Source organism: Hyaena hyaena, unplaced genomic scaffold (assembly GCF_003009895.1).
Source record: "Hyaena hyaena isolate Hyena2069 unplaced genomic scaffold, ASM300989v1 scaffold_108, whole genome shotgun sequence".
Taxonomy (NCBI): domain Eukaryota; kingdom Metazoa; phylum Chordata; class Mammalia; order Carnivora; family Hyaenidae; genus Hyaena; species Hyaena hyaena.
The window spans coordinates 2,297,107-2,309,243 of record NW_024080741.1 but is presented as its reverse complement, the minus strand read 5'-3'; the positions used below and the strand labels follow the sequence as shown (position 1 = coordinate 2,309,243).

The 12,137-nt window shown below is 51.0% G+C and overlaps 1 protein-coding gene across 1 annotated transcript in view; it reads left to right on the top strand.

Annotated features, from left to right (window-relative positions):
* The first annotated feature begins 1,014 nt into the window (after positions 1-1,014).
* The window catches only part of IQSEC3 (IQ motif and Sec7 domain ArfGEF 3), a 111,940-nt gene continuing 100,817 nt past the window's right edge, over positions 1,015-12,137 (top strand). The window contains exon 1 of the mRNA XM_039236286.1: positions 1,015-1,571. Within this exon, the coding sequence (XP_039092217.1) occupies positions 1,015-1,571 (557 nt within the window). The remainder of the gene's footprint in view (positions 1,572-12,137) is intronic.

Sequence of the window (12,137 nt, the reverse complement as noted above, 5' to 3'; positions counted from 1 at the left end):
GAAAACCCAGCATCAACATACTTCTCATCCTAAGTTTCCTCTTTGCCGAATGAAGAAGGACTAGATGTCTCTAGGGTCCCTTATCGTTCTACAACCCTTGTGTTTCAGGAAATTCCCCAAGAGAATAGATTGTTTTGTACAAAAGAGGCAAGTGTGGCTTCTCCTCAGAAGGTCTTTTTCAAAAAATTTAAAAATATTTTTACATTTATTTATTTTGAGAGACAGAGAGAGAGAGAGAGAGAGAGAGAGAGAGAGGGAATGAGCAGGGAAGGGGCAGAGAGGAGGGATAATCCCTAGCAGGCTCGCGGCTCTCAGCGCAGAGCCCAAAGTAGGGTTCGATCTCACGAGCTGTGAGATCATGACCTGAGCGAAATCAAGAGTCAGGGCTTAGCCTACTGAGCCACCCATGCACCCCAGAGGATGGCCCCTAACCTCTGGGGTGGCTGGACATAGGAAAAAGAAATCATTACCTCTCAGAGTCCCACGACTTCCTCGTTTTAAATACATTTCTCTCTCCTTTTGCCACCTTCTCTCTCCCCCGTCCCCCAACATTCTCCCTCCCAGACTCTCTCTTCTTTCCCTCTTTCCTTATCTGCTTCTCTTCTACCCGTCGCACCGCACTCTCCCAGTACAGGTGCATCCAGCTCACCCGCTTTCCTTTTCTCGCCTGATTTATCTATCTCTAGTCTCTTTCCTTTATCCTGCCCCCGCACCTCCCCCCCCCCACTCCCTCACTCGTCCCCCTTTTCTTCCGTCAGCCCTGCAGGAGGCCGAGACTCCTCACGAAGCCCGGAGGTGGGAGGCTGGGTGGGTGGGCCCTGGCGCCGCGGTCCCGCCCCTCGGTGCGTGTGTGAATGTCTGTGTGGCCGTGACGCGGCGCCGGCGGCTGGGAGGGAGGCTGGGCCCGCTAGAGAGGGAGGCGAGCGGATCGCTGGGGCTGCTCGGCTCCTGCGCGCCCTCGCGCTCCCCGCCGCCCGCCGAGGCGCAGGCAGGGCGCAGGCGGCGGCGGGCGGCATGGAGAGCCTGCTGGAGAACCCGGTGCGTGCCGTGCTCTACCTCAAGGAGCTTACGGCCATCGTGCAGAACCAGCAGAGCCTCATCCACACCCAGCGCCAGCGCATCGACGAGCTGGAGCGGCGGCTGGACGAGCTAAGCGCCGAGAACCGCAGCCTGTGGGAGCACCAGCAGCTGCTGCAAGCCCAGCCTCCGCCCGGGCTCGTCCCTCCGTCGCCGGCCCCGCTGCCCGCCACCCCGGCCACAGCCGCCGCCGCCGCCGCCGCTGGGGCCCAGGAGCCGCTCCAGAACCACGGACAGCTCTCGCCCGCCGCGCCACAGCCTGCTCCGGAGCAGCCGCCGCTTCAGCACCACGGACAGCTCCTGGCGCAGCCCCAGCCGGGCCCCAGCAGCAGGGCTCACGCACCCCAGTCGCCCCACCAGCACCCAGTGGCGCCCGGGGCCGTCGCCGACAAGGAGAAGGAGCGTCCCCCGAGTTGCTGCACTGCCGCTGGAACCCTCCTTCAGCACAAATCCCCCGCTGCCCTCGGCAAGGGCGTCCTGAGCAGGAGACCCGAGTGAGTGGGGAAGAAGGGATGGGGACTGTTGTGACAGAAAGGGAAGCAAATGGGTAAAAGCAGGAGATAAGGGAGAAAACAGGTGCACCTAAGAGTCTGAAGGACTAGGGTAACCTAAAGTGAAGAGATGAGAAGAGGCTTGGAGGTAGAAGTGTGTCAAGGAGATTTGGGGGGAAAGAGGAATTGATATCAGTGTTTGAAAGGGTTCAGGGGATGTTGGAGCAAAAGAGAGCATCCAGACCATTCCTGGGGGCAAAGGAGGAAAGAAATGGGTTTTAAGGGATTGGGGATATCGGAAACTGGCAGGTTTTAAAGGAGACAAGATTGGAAGGAAGTTGTGGTGAAAATTAAACTGAAGAAAAAAGAACAGTTGAATTTTTTAAGTTAGGAAAAATTTGGAAGGGAGTTTGGGCAGTAAAATTATTTGCATGGAGAGTGAGATATGAAGAAGGCAGAGGCTTGGCAAAGAGGCATGTTAAGAGCTTTAAAAGGGCTAGGGTCCAGGCAGAGTAGAATTGGGGTCTGAGAAAATTAAGGAGGCAGGGGATATGGTTGAAAAGTAGGTATGATGTGAGAAAGGCAGGGGAGCTGGGGACAGAGGAAGATAAAGGATGGGAGAAAGCATTTCCCAGAGGAACGAGTCTAGCTCTTTAACTGATGCAGTGGGAATCAAAGCCAGGAGTGGCTCTTTGGGGAAGCTTACTCTGCTCTGACCCGAGTGGGCATCTTTCTTCTGAATCCCCATGGAACTAAAGGGGCACAAAGACACATCCCACCAAGCCAGTAGAGGACTCTTATAGCTTGAGGACTCAATCTGGCTACAGCTTTTTCTTCTAACTCAAAGAGGATTTCTGTGCAGGGTGGTTGACAATTGTGGAAAGGGAACAATGATGAAAGAGATAGTTGGCAAAAGGAATTGTTGGTATTTGAATGTTTAAATCTCTCGTTTATGGCTGGTGACTGCAAATCCTATTTCCACTTGGTTATCTGGTGAGAATAGGAATACCTCATGTTGGGTGCTGAGAGAGATATACTCATTAACCCCAGGGAGGGAATCTAGGACCTCAAGCTCTTTACTTTCAATGTCTGTGAACTAGGGACATGGGAAGAAGAGATGAAAGAGGACTGGAATATTCCAACCTCTGTATTGGAAAGGCTGTGACATATCAGCTTCCTTCCTCTGATTATACAGGTGACGGGAGAACTGCATGGAAGAACATTTCAGGGGAAATCAGTACCTACTCAGCACTTGATCCTGACAATGGTGATGCTAAAGGAAGAGCTGGGTGGGGGGAGGAAGGAGGAAAGCCAAGAATCTCCCCTTCATCAGTCTCAGCATGTTTAGGTCTGTAGATACTTGTGGAGATTTGATGTATTCCTTAAAAACTCATTTTCTCCTCACATCTATATAGTTCAAGAAGTTGGGTCAGGATACGTTAGCTTGCAGGATAGATTTCACCAGAACCATGGGCTCTTAGGGATGAAGATCCAGGATGATCTGACTTGGCAGACGTATAGCATTTGATTCAAGCCCCAAGAAGATGCGGCTTTCCTCCCCAGGTCCCTCAATGGCCTATTTGCTCTTCCTTCAGTTTCATGGTTTTCTTTCCTTATCTGGCATAAAAAGCAGAAAGTCAGTTTTCCCTCAGTCCCCATGGTTCAACAAAACACAACGTTCTTACAAGGTATTGCCTGGATTTTTTTCCCAAATGGGGGAGGGGGGAAGGAAGAACTATCCATTCATTTCCCTGGGGACAGCCACAGCTTCCTGGTAATTATGGTTCTTCACCCGATTCTTCTCCTCATGCCCTTTGGTATCTCCCTTCTTTTCCACACGATCCTTGCATCCCTTCAGGGAAGCATGAGCAAGAAGGGTTTAGATAATTTTTCTTAAAGAAGGACTTACTGTAGTCCCCAAAGTAGCTTAGAGAGCCCAAACTCTCCTGTCCAGGTGCACTTGCTGGGAAACCAGGGATTTAGGAGTCACTTGGACTGCTATCCAGCTTCACAAGTCAAAACCAGAGACACACCATAGTATCCTCCTTGTCCCTTCTCCTTTGTCCTGTTTTTGCTTCCCATAGGAGCAAAACAAAAATAAGAAATAATTAGAATGGTGGAGGAGAGTGGAAGTTGTTAAAAATCTTTCACTTAGAAAGCTGTGCCAGGCAACAAGAGGTTAATATCACAAGTGGCTCCTTCCTTCCTCTAGATCCTCCAGCTTTTCCCTCTGCTCTCCCTGAGGCTGGACACCAAGATACTTAGAGAGAATACCTTACCTCTTCCCTGCAACTCTCTCCCCCCTTGGATGTGAAGTCATGGACATCTTGGCTGGCTGAATGCCTTTTGTGCCTTTTGGGCCACCCATTTCTTTCCACTATTTTGCCTCGCTTCAACCTAAGTTCCCCCCACAGAGCCTCAGGAATAAATCATTGTAGCTGACTACATGTTTGGCCCCATGCTGCTTTCTACCTGTGACCCCCATTTTGTATGGCTGTCATCCTCTGCCCATACCTCTCAATGGTGCAGGGCTAGATGCAGCCAGCAGGCAGAGAGAGATCTTTATGGATAGGGTGAGATGAGGAGAAGAGCAGAGCCAGCAGCCCTCTCCCTGGTGTTTCTCCTGGGGAGCTCCCTGATGAATCAGTTCTCTACTGGGTGTGCTGAAGTAGGAAGACGATATGACAGATGAGGTCTTTGGATCATAATTTTACTGAAATCTTTTCTCATTTTTCACTTGCCCTTCTCTGGCCTCGTTATAGTAAGAATGCAGCCCTGGTGAGACTGCTGAGGGTTGAGTGAGGGTTACAAGGGGCCAGGCATTGTGTTAGATGCATTATTTCCCTACACGGTTTGTCTCTTATTCTCAGAACTCCTCTTCCTGCCCAAATCCAGGAGAGGCAAGAGCCTTGGGGAACCTGGGACCAGGAAATAATGGATCATTTAATTGTCATCAGATCTGCATTAATATGCAGCCTGGCCTCTCTCCCTCCTTCTGCTGAGGGAGATGGGAAGGTGGTGGCCTTGGAGGTCAGACCAAGGAAGCAATGATGAGGGGGCGAGCCAGTGCAGACATAACATGGAAGAAAGACGCTGGAGGGGTTAATGTTCTTTCTCTGTATGCTTCCTGGCTCTTGCTAAGCTCCAGCCCCCACTGCTTTTGCCTCTTAATGAAAGCAGCGATCTAGCTTCCTCCTCTTTATTTTTTCAATCAAGGCTCACAGCATCTACAGAATTGATTATCCCTTTCCTGGCTGGAGTCAGAGCCTCAGCCTGATCTGGCAAAGTCTACTTCTTGCCATGGAAGCACATGACCTTACCTGAAGCTACTGGCTTCAGTGTGACCACAACTCCCTGTCGGAGCACATGCTGCGCACCCACCCAACCATGCATTTAGAGCCCGTGGATCCGAGGGCTTGCCTGTGTTCCCCAGCCCTCAGTCAGGGGATTACTGGAGGCTGGATAAGATTCCTGAATTATAAACCAAATTCAGCTCCTACTGAATTTGTAGGAGTAGCCATGAAGTAGCCATGAAGTCTGAATGGCTCAGTAGCCCCTGTCCTCTCTTCTCTTTCTTCATCCTTTGTCTTCCTTTTCTATTTTCTCTTCCTCACTACTTTCTCCTTCCTTCTCTCTTTCCCCTTTCTTCTACCCCTTCAAACTCTTTCTCTCTCCCATATTTTCTCCCTTCTATCTATCCATTGGTTCCACTTAAGCTGCCCAGAGAAGTCTCCTCTTCTCTACTCCCATCCTTTAAGCATAAAATAAATCTTGGGTCAATTATTGAGCCCCATGGTATCATACTGACTAGAGGATAAAGGAGAGTAGAAAGTCATTAGTTGTGCTTTTTAGCCTGTTATCTAAAATGCCGATTGGAGCAGGTGTCTCTGGTCTTACTGAGTCTGGGTTGTCTGCCTGGAGATGGCAGCTCATGTCTGGCCCATCCTGAGAGCTATTAAGAGACTGTGAAGGTCTGTCAGTCAGTCAACTGCATTTAATTTAGTGTCCAGTCCATTCAAAACTGTACACCCTGTGCTGCGGAAAAACAAGAAAGAAGCAAACAGTCCTTGTTCCACATACATGAGGCATATATCAAGAAACATTAAACAAGTATAAGCAGATTGCTGCTGCCGAGAGCCACCCTCTATCAGAAGAGAACAGGGTGAAAAGGAAGAACGTATAAATCATATTGAGAGCCCAGAGAGAAGGTTATATTGGTTGGAGTCAAGGGTTTATGTCAGGAAGAGTAAGAGCCAAGGGTAGCTGGAAGGAAGACGGAGCCATGATTCAATTCGCAGAGATACCAGTACTGCATATGCATATCATCCCGTTCTCTGACAGTACAGCCCCCCCTGCCTTAATCACCTCCCACTAGGCTAAACCCTTTCAACACAGTGAGAAAGACCTTGACACTCAGAGTCCTTGCCTACCTGTAGCTGGAAGGTCTGTTGCTGAGGAAGCAACGTGAAGGCCAGTGCTCACCAAACTGCAGATCCTCCATTTCTTCCTCTACTCCCAGCAAGAAGAAGACTTCTTGCTCGTCAGCTGGAAAATGGGGCCAGAGTGAAGGTTCACCAAGAGTAAGGAGTGTTTATCTTTTTGTTCACCTGGAAAGTGGGCACTTATAAAGATTCTTTGTCCCCTGCTTGTCCAAGAGCCCAGACGACTGTTGTTTCCAACTTTTCATCCAAAAAGAACACAATTCAAGAGAAACAAGTTACCCCTGCTTCAGGGAAAACCCACTAGGCTCCGTCCTCCTCACCAGCTCCCTATGCCTTGCTCCATCCCACTCTTTCCTTCCATCCCTAGGCCCTTCCCAGGCCCACAGACTTAACACCTTAAGGGCCCCACACAAAGGCATCCTGGGACATTTTCCCCGTTGGCCTGAAACCAAGCAAGAGAAACAGTGGTTGCTTCTGCTGATTCAGCAAATATCTGTGCAGCCTGAGTTTCAAAGGTCACTTATGAGAAAAGGCAGATGGGATCAGGTCTGGGTGGAGAGCTGATGAAAGTGAAGCTGATGGGGAAAAGGAGGGGAGATCCGGAACCAGCAGCAGGACTGTGGTCTGGAAAGAGACTTGGATCCTGAATTTAAATTCTGTGTAAAGGTTTTTAGACAGACTGACCTTGTTGGGGAGCCTCAACATTTTCCACTGGGGCCCAAACGGACTCTCAGTGGCCCTGGACACTAAGCAGCTGCTTCGTAAGGGGGTTCTTATAGAGGTCTTGTGGACACTCTCATTGCATCTGGCAGATCCCCAAATACAAGGCCATCTGGCAGGATTTCCAAGGCTTGGGCCACTGCAGCACCTTCCTCCTCTGCTTCTGGAAAAGCACAAAGTGCAGGTTCTCACACAGGCTGGAAGGAGTTTCTTGTTTCTATGGAAGAAGGTGGCGGTCACCTCCATATCAAGGAACATGGGCATCAACAAAGAAACAAACAAACAAACTGGATCAGGAATAGAATGTGGGAGAAATTAGGTTTTTCAGGCTGAAAGGAATGCAAGGAAACCGTAGAATCACAGAATTTTCAAGATCTAGGTGGTTAAGAACATGGGATTTGTGGGGCACCTGGTGGCTCAGTCCATTAAGTGTCTGACTCTTGATTTTGGCTCAGATCATGATCTCACAATTTGTGGGTTTGAGCCCAACATCAGGCTCTGTGTTGACAGTGCAGAGCCTGCTTGGGATTCTGTCTCCCTCTCTCTCTGTCCCTTTCCTGCGCTCCCTCTTTCTCAAAATAAATAAACATTTACAAAAAAAATTTTTTTTTAAGAACATGGGCTTTGAAATCAGGCAAATCTGGGTATGAATCCTGCTCTATCACCTATGAGACTTTACATTCATTATTTACCCTCTTGAAGCCTCTGTTGCTTTCATTTATAAAATGAGAAGTAATATATATGTTGAAGGGTTGTTGTAAAATTTAAAAGTTAGGTGGCATCATTTGTTAGTACTGTTAAGGACACATAGGAAGTGCTCAATACATTGTAGTATTTCTATAGATAAAGAAACCAGGACCCAGGGCCCATCCACAGTAAGACCACAGTGAAAGACTCCAAGTTCAGGATTCCTTCCATCCTTCCAAGCCTGCTTTCCACCTGTGCCCTTTTCTCTTCTACCCCTCTACGTTTGACAATGCATACCCAAGCTGTTCCAGATAAGTGAATGTGGAGCTTACCTTGAAATGCAGCCAAGCAGGACAAATCCACCATCCCTTAATGATCTGTGATGAGGTCCCATGCCTTTATAGTTGGGAAATGCTTCCTTAAGCTCAACTTAAGTTTCTTCTGTTGCATCATTGTAAGATTATTTGCACTTCTTCTAAGGAAATCAGAGCGCTCTGAATTATTACCCAACGCCCCATCGTGATAAGAATGACCTTGCCCATTTTCTAAATGGGGAAACCCCAGTCTCATCTAGTATATGACCTTGTCAAGGATTAAAGTAAAGCATGAGGGGAATGGAGTCTGAACCAGGAGAGTGCTTGCAACTTCCCTGGAATGAAAGCTATACCATTTGTCCAAATTCTTCCATCCTGGGGGTGGAAGGGCGGCCCTACTCTTTGCAGGCCTCTGAGGTCAAAAAGTTGCAAAGAACAGCAGGGACTGACTGAGAAAAGGAGAGCCTGATGTGTTGTGGGATTTGGGGTGGTGGTTGAGGAGAAGGGCAGGAGCTGGGGGAAAGCTCTACTTTCTCCCATAAAGCCTAAAGATAAGAGAACTTTCTTAGATGAAATACCATCTAAGGGGGGAAAAAAAACAAACAGAAAAGAAAAGATAGTGGGCTTCTGAAATTCCATCCCAGGGTGGTTGTGGCTGTTAGGCCACCACAGGCAAAGACTGCTACGTGTGGCCCTGGGCACCGTGGGGACATGGGCTGTTCTGCTGTTGCTCTTTGTTCAGAATACCCCATCTGGGAGGGTTATGTAACTCTGCAGGACCGGTGTATGTGCTGAGTGGTACCTTTTGTCCCCAGCAGGCAGGCAGGCGACTGTGGACAGAGGCCATGCAGTCTTGTCCAGGTTCCTGCCCACGCTCTGTGCTGGCATCAGGCCACTCCCTCTGGGCCACAGCTGTAGGGGCTGGAGGGCTTTAGGAGCTGGATCAGGGTCCTCCTGCCCTTTGGAAGAGTCAAGCGAACGTCAGAGCTGGAAAGGTACTAAAAGGTCCTTTGGTCCAAATTTCTAATTTGGCAAATGAGAAAACTGTGGCCCTAGAGAGAAGTGACTGGTGCTTCAAGATGCGTCAGCGGCAGAACTGGGCCTAGAACTCATCATCTGGTGCTCTCGATATTATACAGGGATGGGCCCTGGGTGTACAGGGCCGAACCTATAGCTAGTTACGGGGATTCAGGGGACCCAGGGAGGTCTCTGCCTTCGGGCTAGCTTGCCTGTGCCAGCAACTCCACAATTAGAGATTCCTTTCGATATTTCAAGGTTATCCCCCTTGTTAAAATGCAAATTCTCCTGGGACAGGAGAAAAACAACACATTTAGCTATATCAGCCTTCACACTTCAGCATGAAAGAGGTTTTACCTGAGCAGTGTCCGAGAGCAGATTTGATAAGGAAGGAGGATCCCATGGTGGTACCGGTTGACTAAGGGAACGTGGATGAGGCTCACAAGAGGTTGAAGGGCTCATGGGGGAGGCTGTTGAAAGCCCAAATGATTTTCAGCTCTGCTGTATTTTGCAGGAAATCAGCACTGCCTTGCCTGGACCGGGCAAGCAAAGGGGTGGGGGGCCCACTGCACTCCCGCACAGGCGTGTCTCAGAAAAGTAATTATCTGGGGCGTAGAAGGGATGCTTTCTCAATGTGCTTCATGTGCAAGTCACCAGGCAGGAATTTAAGGAGCATCCTGACGCTTGGTAATCTCTTTTGATCCTTTTTAGGATCTTAAAATAATTTGTTAGTTGGCAACTCTATTGGGGTTTTGCGATGCTGTGGAAACGTGTGGGCATGAAGGGTTAGCAGGCAAGGAAGGTTGGTACTGCATGGGCCTGGAGAGAATGGGGGATGAGAGGCTACCTCAACATCTACTGGGTGCTTGATAAATACTGTTTGAATAAATAAGCTCTTAATATGTGCGTTGTAGGCAGGCTCAGCGGTTGCTGAGTAGAGGGAGGTAAGGGTGTGGTATCAGGGCTGAAGAAGATCTCAGATGGAGGGAGGACCCACGGGGGAAGTAGGTTGTACTTAGTTGGGTCCAACAGCCCAGTTTCTGCAGCTGAGTATGCATAAGAACCTGGATCAGTGGCTCAGCTCTTAAGTCCAGTGGGGGAGTGAGAGGCATCTGAGTGCTCCTCCCAGCTACTAGAACCCCCCCCCCCAAACCTATCCATGAGCATGGAGAGGCCTCCCCTCCCTCTGCCCCAAGACCAGTCAGTCAAGTCCTGAGCCTGGGAAGCTGCCATTAAGAGTTAAGCATGGGAAAGCCCTTTGAGTATTTCATCTCAGTGCCACCCACATGGCCTTCCTGCCCTGCCCATGGCCCTGTCAGAAGGCTGAACAAGAAATGGGCAAAAGGTCTGTGATGATGGGAGAGAAAGGAAACCCAACCTGTGGCCATGTCTCCAGGTGGGAAGAGAAGAGAGAGCTGGATTTTGGCCTGAGAGACGAAATGGGAACCAGTCTCAGGCTCCAGGCCTCGTGACTCTTATTTCTCGACCAGGCAGTATCAGCTGTGTTGAGTGGACGTGTAAAAGGTGTGGACGTGCTTGTGGGACTGAGTGGGTGCAGGTGTGCATGGGTGAGTGTGTTACTCGGGCTGGGGGAGATGGATTGCAACTCACACGATAAAATGACGTGCGGGCCTCACAGCAGAACTCAGCATAAAGGCCTTCCTGCTACTTCCCCATGACACCCTGGTCTGGTCAGACCATCAGAACTCTGGGTTCTATCTCCTTTCTCTGCAGGACTTATTTCATCTCTCTTGGCTAGCCACTTTATGCTGGGTCTTCCCCTCTGTAAAATGGGGCGAGTCTACAATGCCTCTATTCCCTCACTCTGTCGCAGATGTTAAAGAGGCCAGGCCTCTGGAGGCCGTGAGCTCCTGGGAGAAAGGCTGTCTGGAGGGTGGGCAAGTGGAGGGGTCAGGGATATGAGACTCTCTATTTTTGAGGTACTGTGTTTGGAAGATCAAGTAGCCTGCAGCGATGTGATACATGGAAAGCTGCCGTGTGGTTTTCCCTGAACCTGACTTTGCGTAGCTTTGGCCAGGGCCTGGCACCACATGACCCCTCAGGGCTTCGGAGCTATCAGGTCAAACCAGCTGCCTCCCTGCCTCCAATCAGGAATGCACTCCCGGTCCCAGGCAGAGAGGCAAGGGAATTCCACAATTTCTTCCTTGATAAATGATTCCAATGCACCACAATTTTCATTCAACACATCAGTTCAACCCAATGATTATTTTAAAGCAGCAACAGCAACAAAAACTCTACAGAGCACTTGGGAATCTCTTGCTTATGTCGTTTCAGTATTTCCTGTGCACAGTCTGCTCTTTACAGAGATGCCCTGGATGCTTCCAAATTGGCTTACTTGACATCTTTGACATTCTTGGGGCTACTTAAGTCCTAAGAGGCAATCATGGAGGGCCTAAGGGAATTCCAGAGGCAGGCAGAACTCTGACCGAGAAGCCGGGATCCCTGAGTTCTGATTGCTGCACCCACCCTCACAGACCCCAAGTGTAGGCTTGGTGCAAATCCCTCCCCTTCTCTGGGCCTTGGTTTTTTACTCTGGTCAATGGGGACAATCACTCTTTGCCCAGGTCTTTAACTCTTGTCTCCCATTGATTCCCCAACGTCCACGAAAAGCAGAGCTGTTAAGAGGTTGCTGCAGCATAAAGGACTCGCTCGAACGTGAAAAGTGGCTTCCAGATGATAAGAGCTTTAGAGGGAGCTCAGGAAGGGGGACAGAGGGAGACTGAATTACTATCCAGTTCAGAAGACCCCTGCAGTGTAGGACGGTCAGCCCAGCAGGTCCGGGAGGAACGAGGTGAATTCTGGAAGGGGCTTCCAGCTCTAAGTGCCGCAGGAATTTCCACTGGGCTCCCTCTGGACTTTGCATGAAACCCGGGGGCAGCTGGAGGGGAGAGCTCAGAAACCAGGAACCTCTGCCCCCCGGACTCGCTCGGAAAGCCTGGGGAAAGCCCTTCCTCCTCTGGCCGCTTCCCCGGGGGCTTCTCCGTGGGGGAGGGCGCGCGCTGCCGGGCTTTCGGCTGCGTGGGCGGCTCGGCGAGCTGCTGACAGCCGGATGGAACCTCCGGCCCCCGCGCCGCGCCCCGCCGCGCGCCGAGCTCCGCGCTCCCCCGCGGGGGCGGGCACCCCGGCCGGGGGAAGCCGCGCGCCCCCCCCCCCCCGCCTCCCGCGCGCACGCGCCCGGCGCCCCCAGCCCGCCCCCGCCCGGCGCGGCGCTGCTGAGTCACCCGCTCCGGAGGCGCAGCCTTGGCACCTGTTCGCTGGGGCTCGGCCGGGCCCGCGGCGCCCCCGCCCGCCTTCCAGGGCCCAGGGCGCGCTCGCGCTGCCAGCCTCCGCGGGCGGCCGCCCCGCCCCCTCTCCAGTCTCCCCTTTCC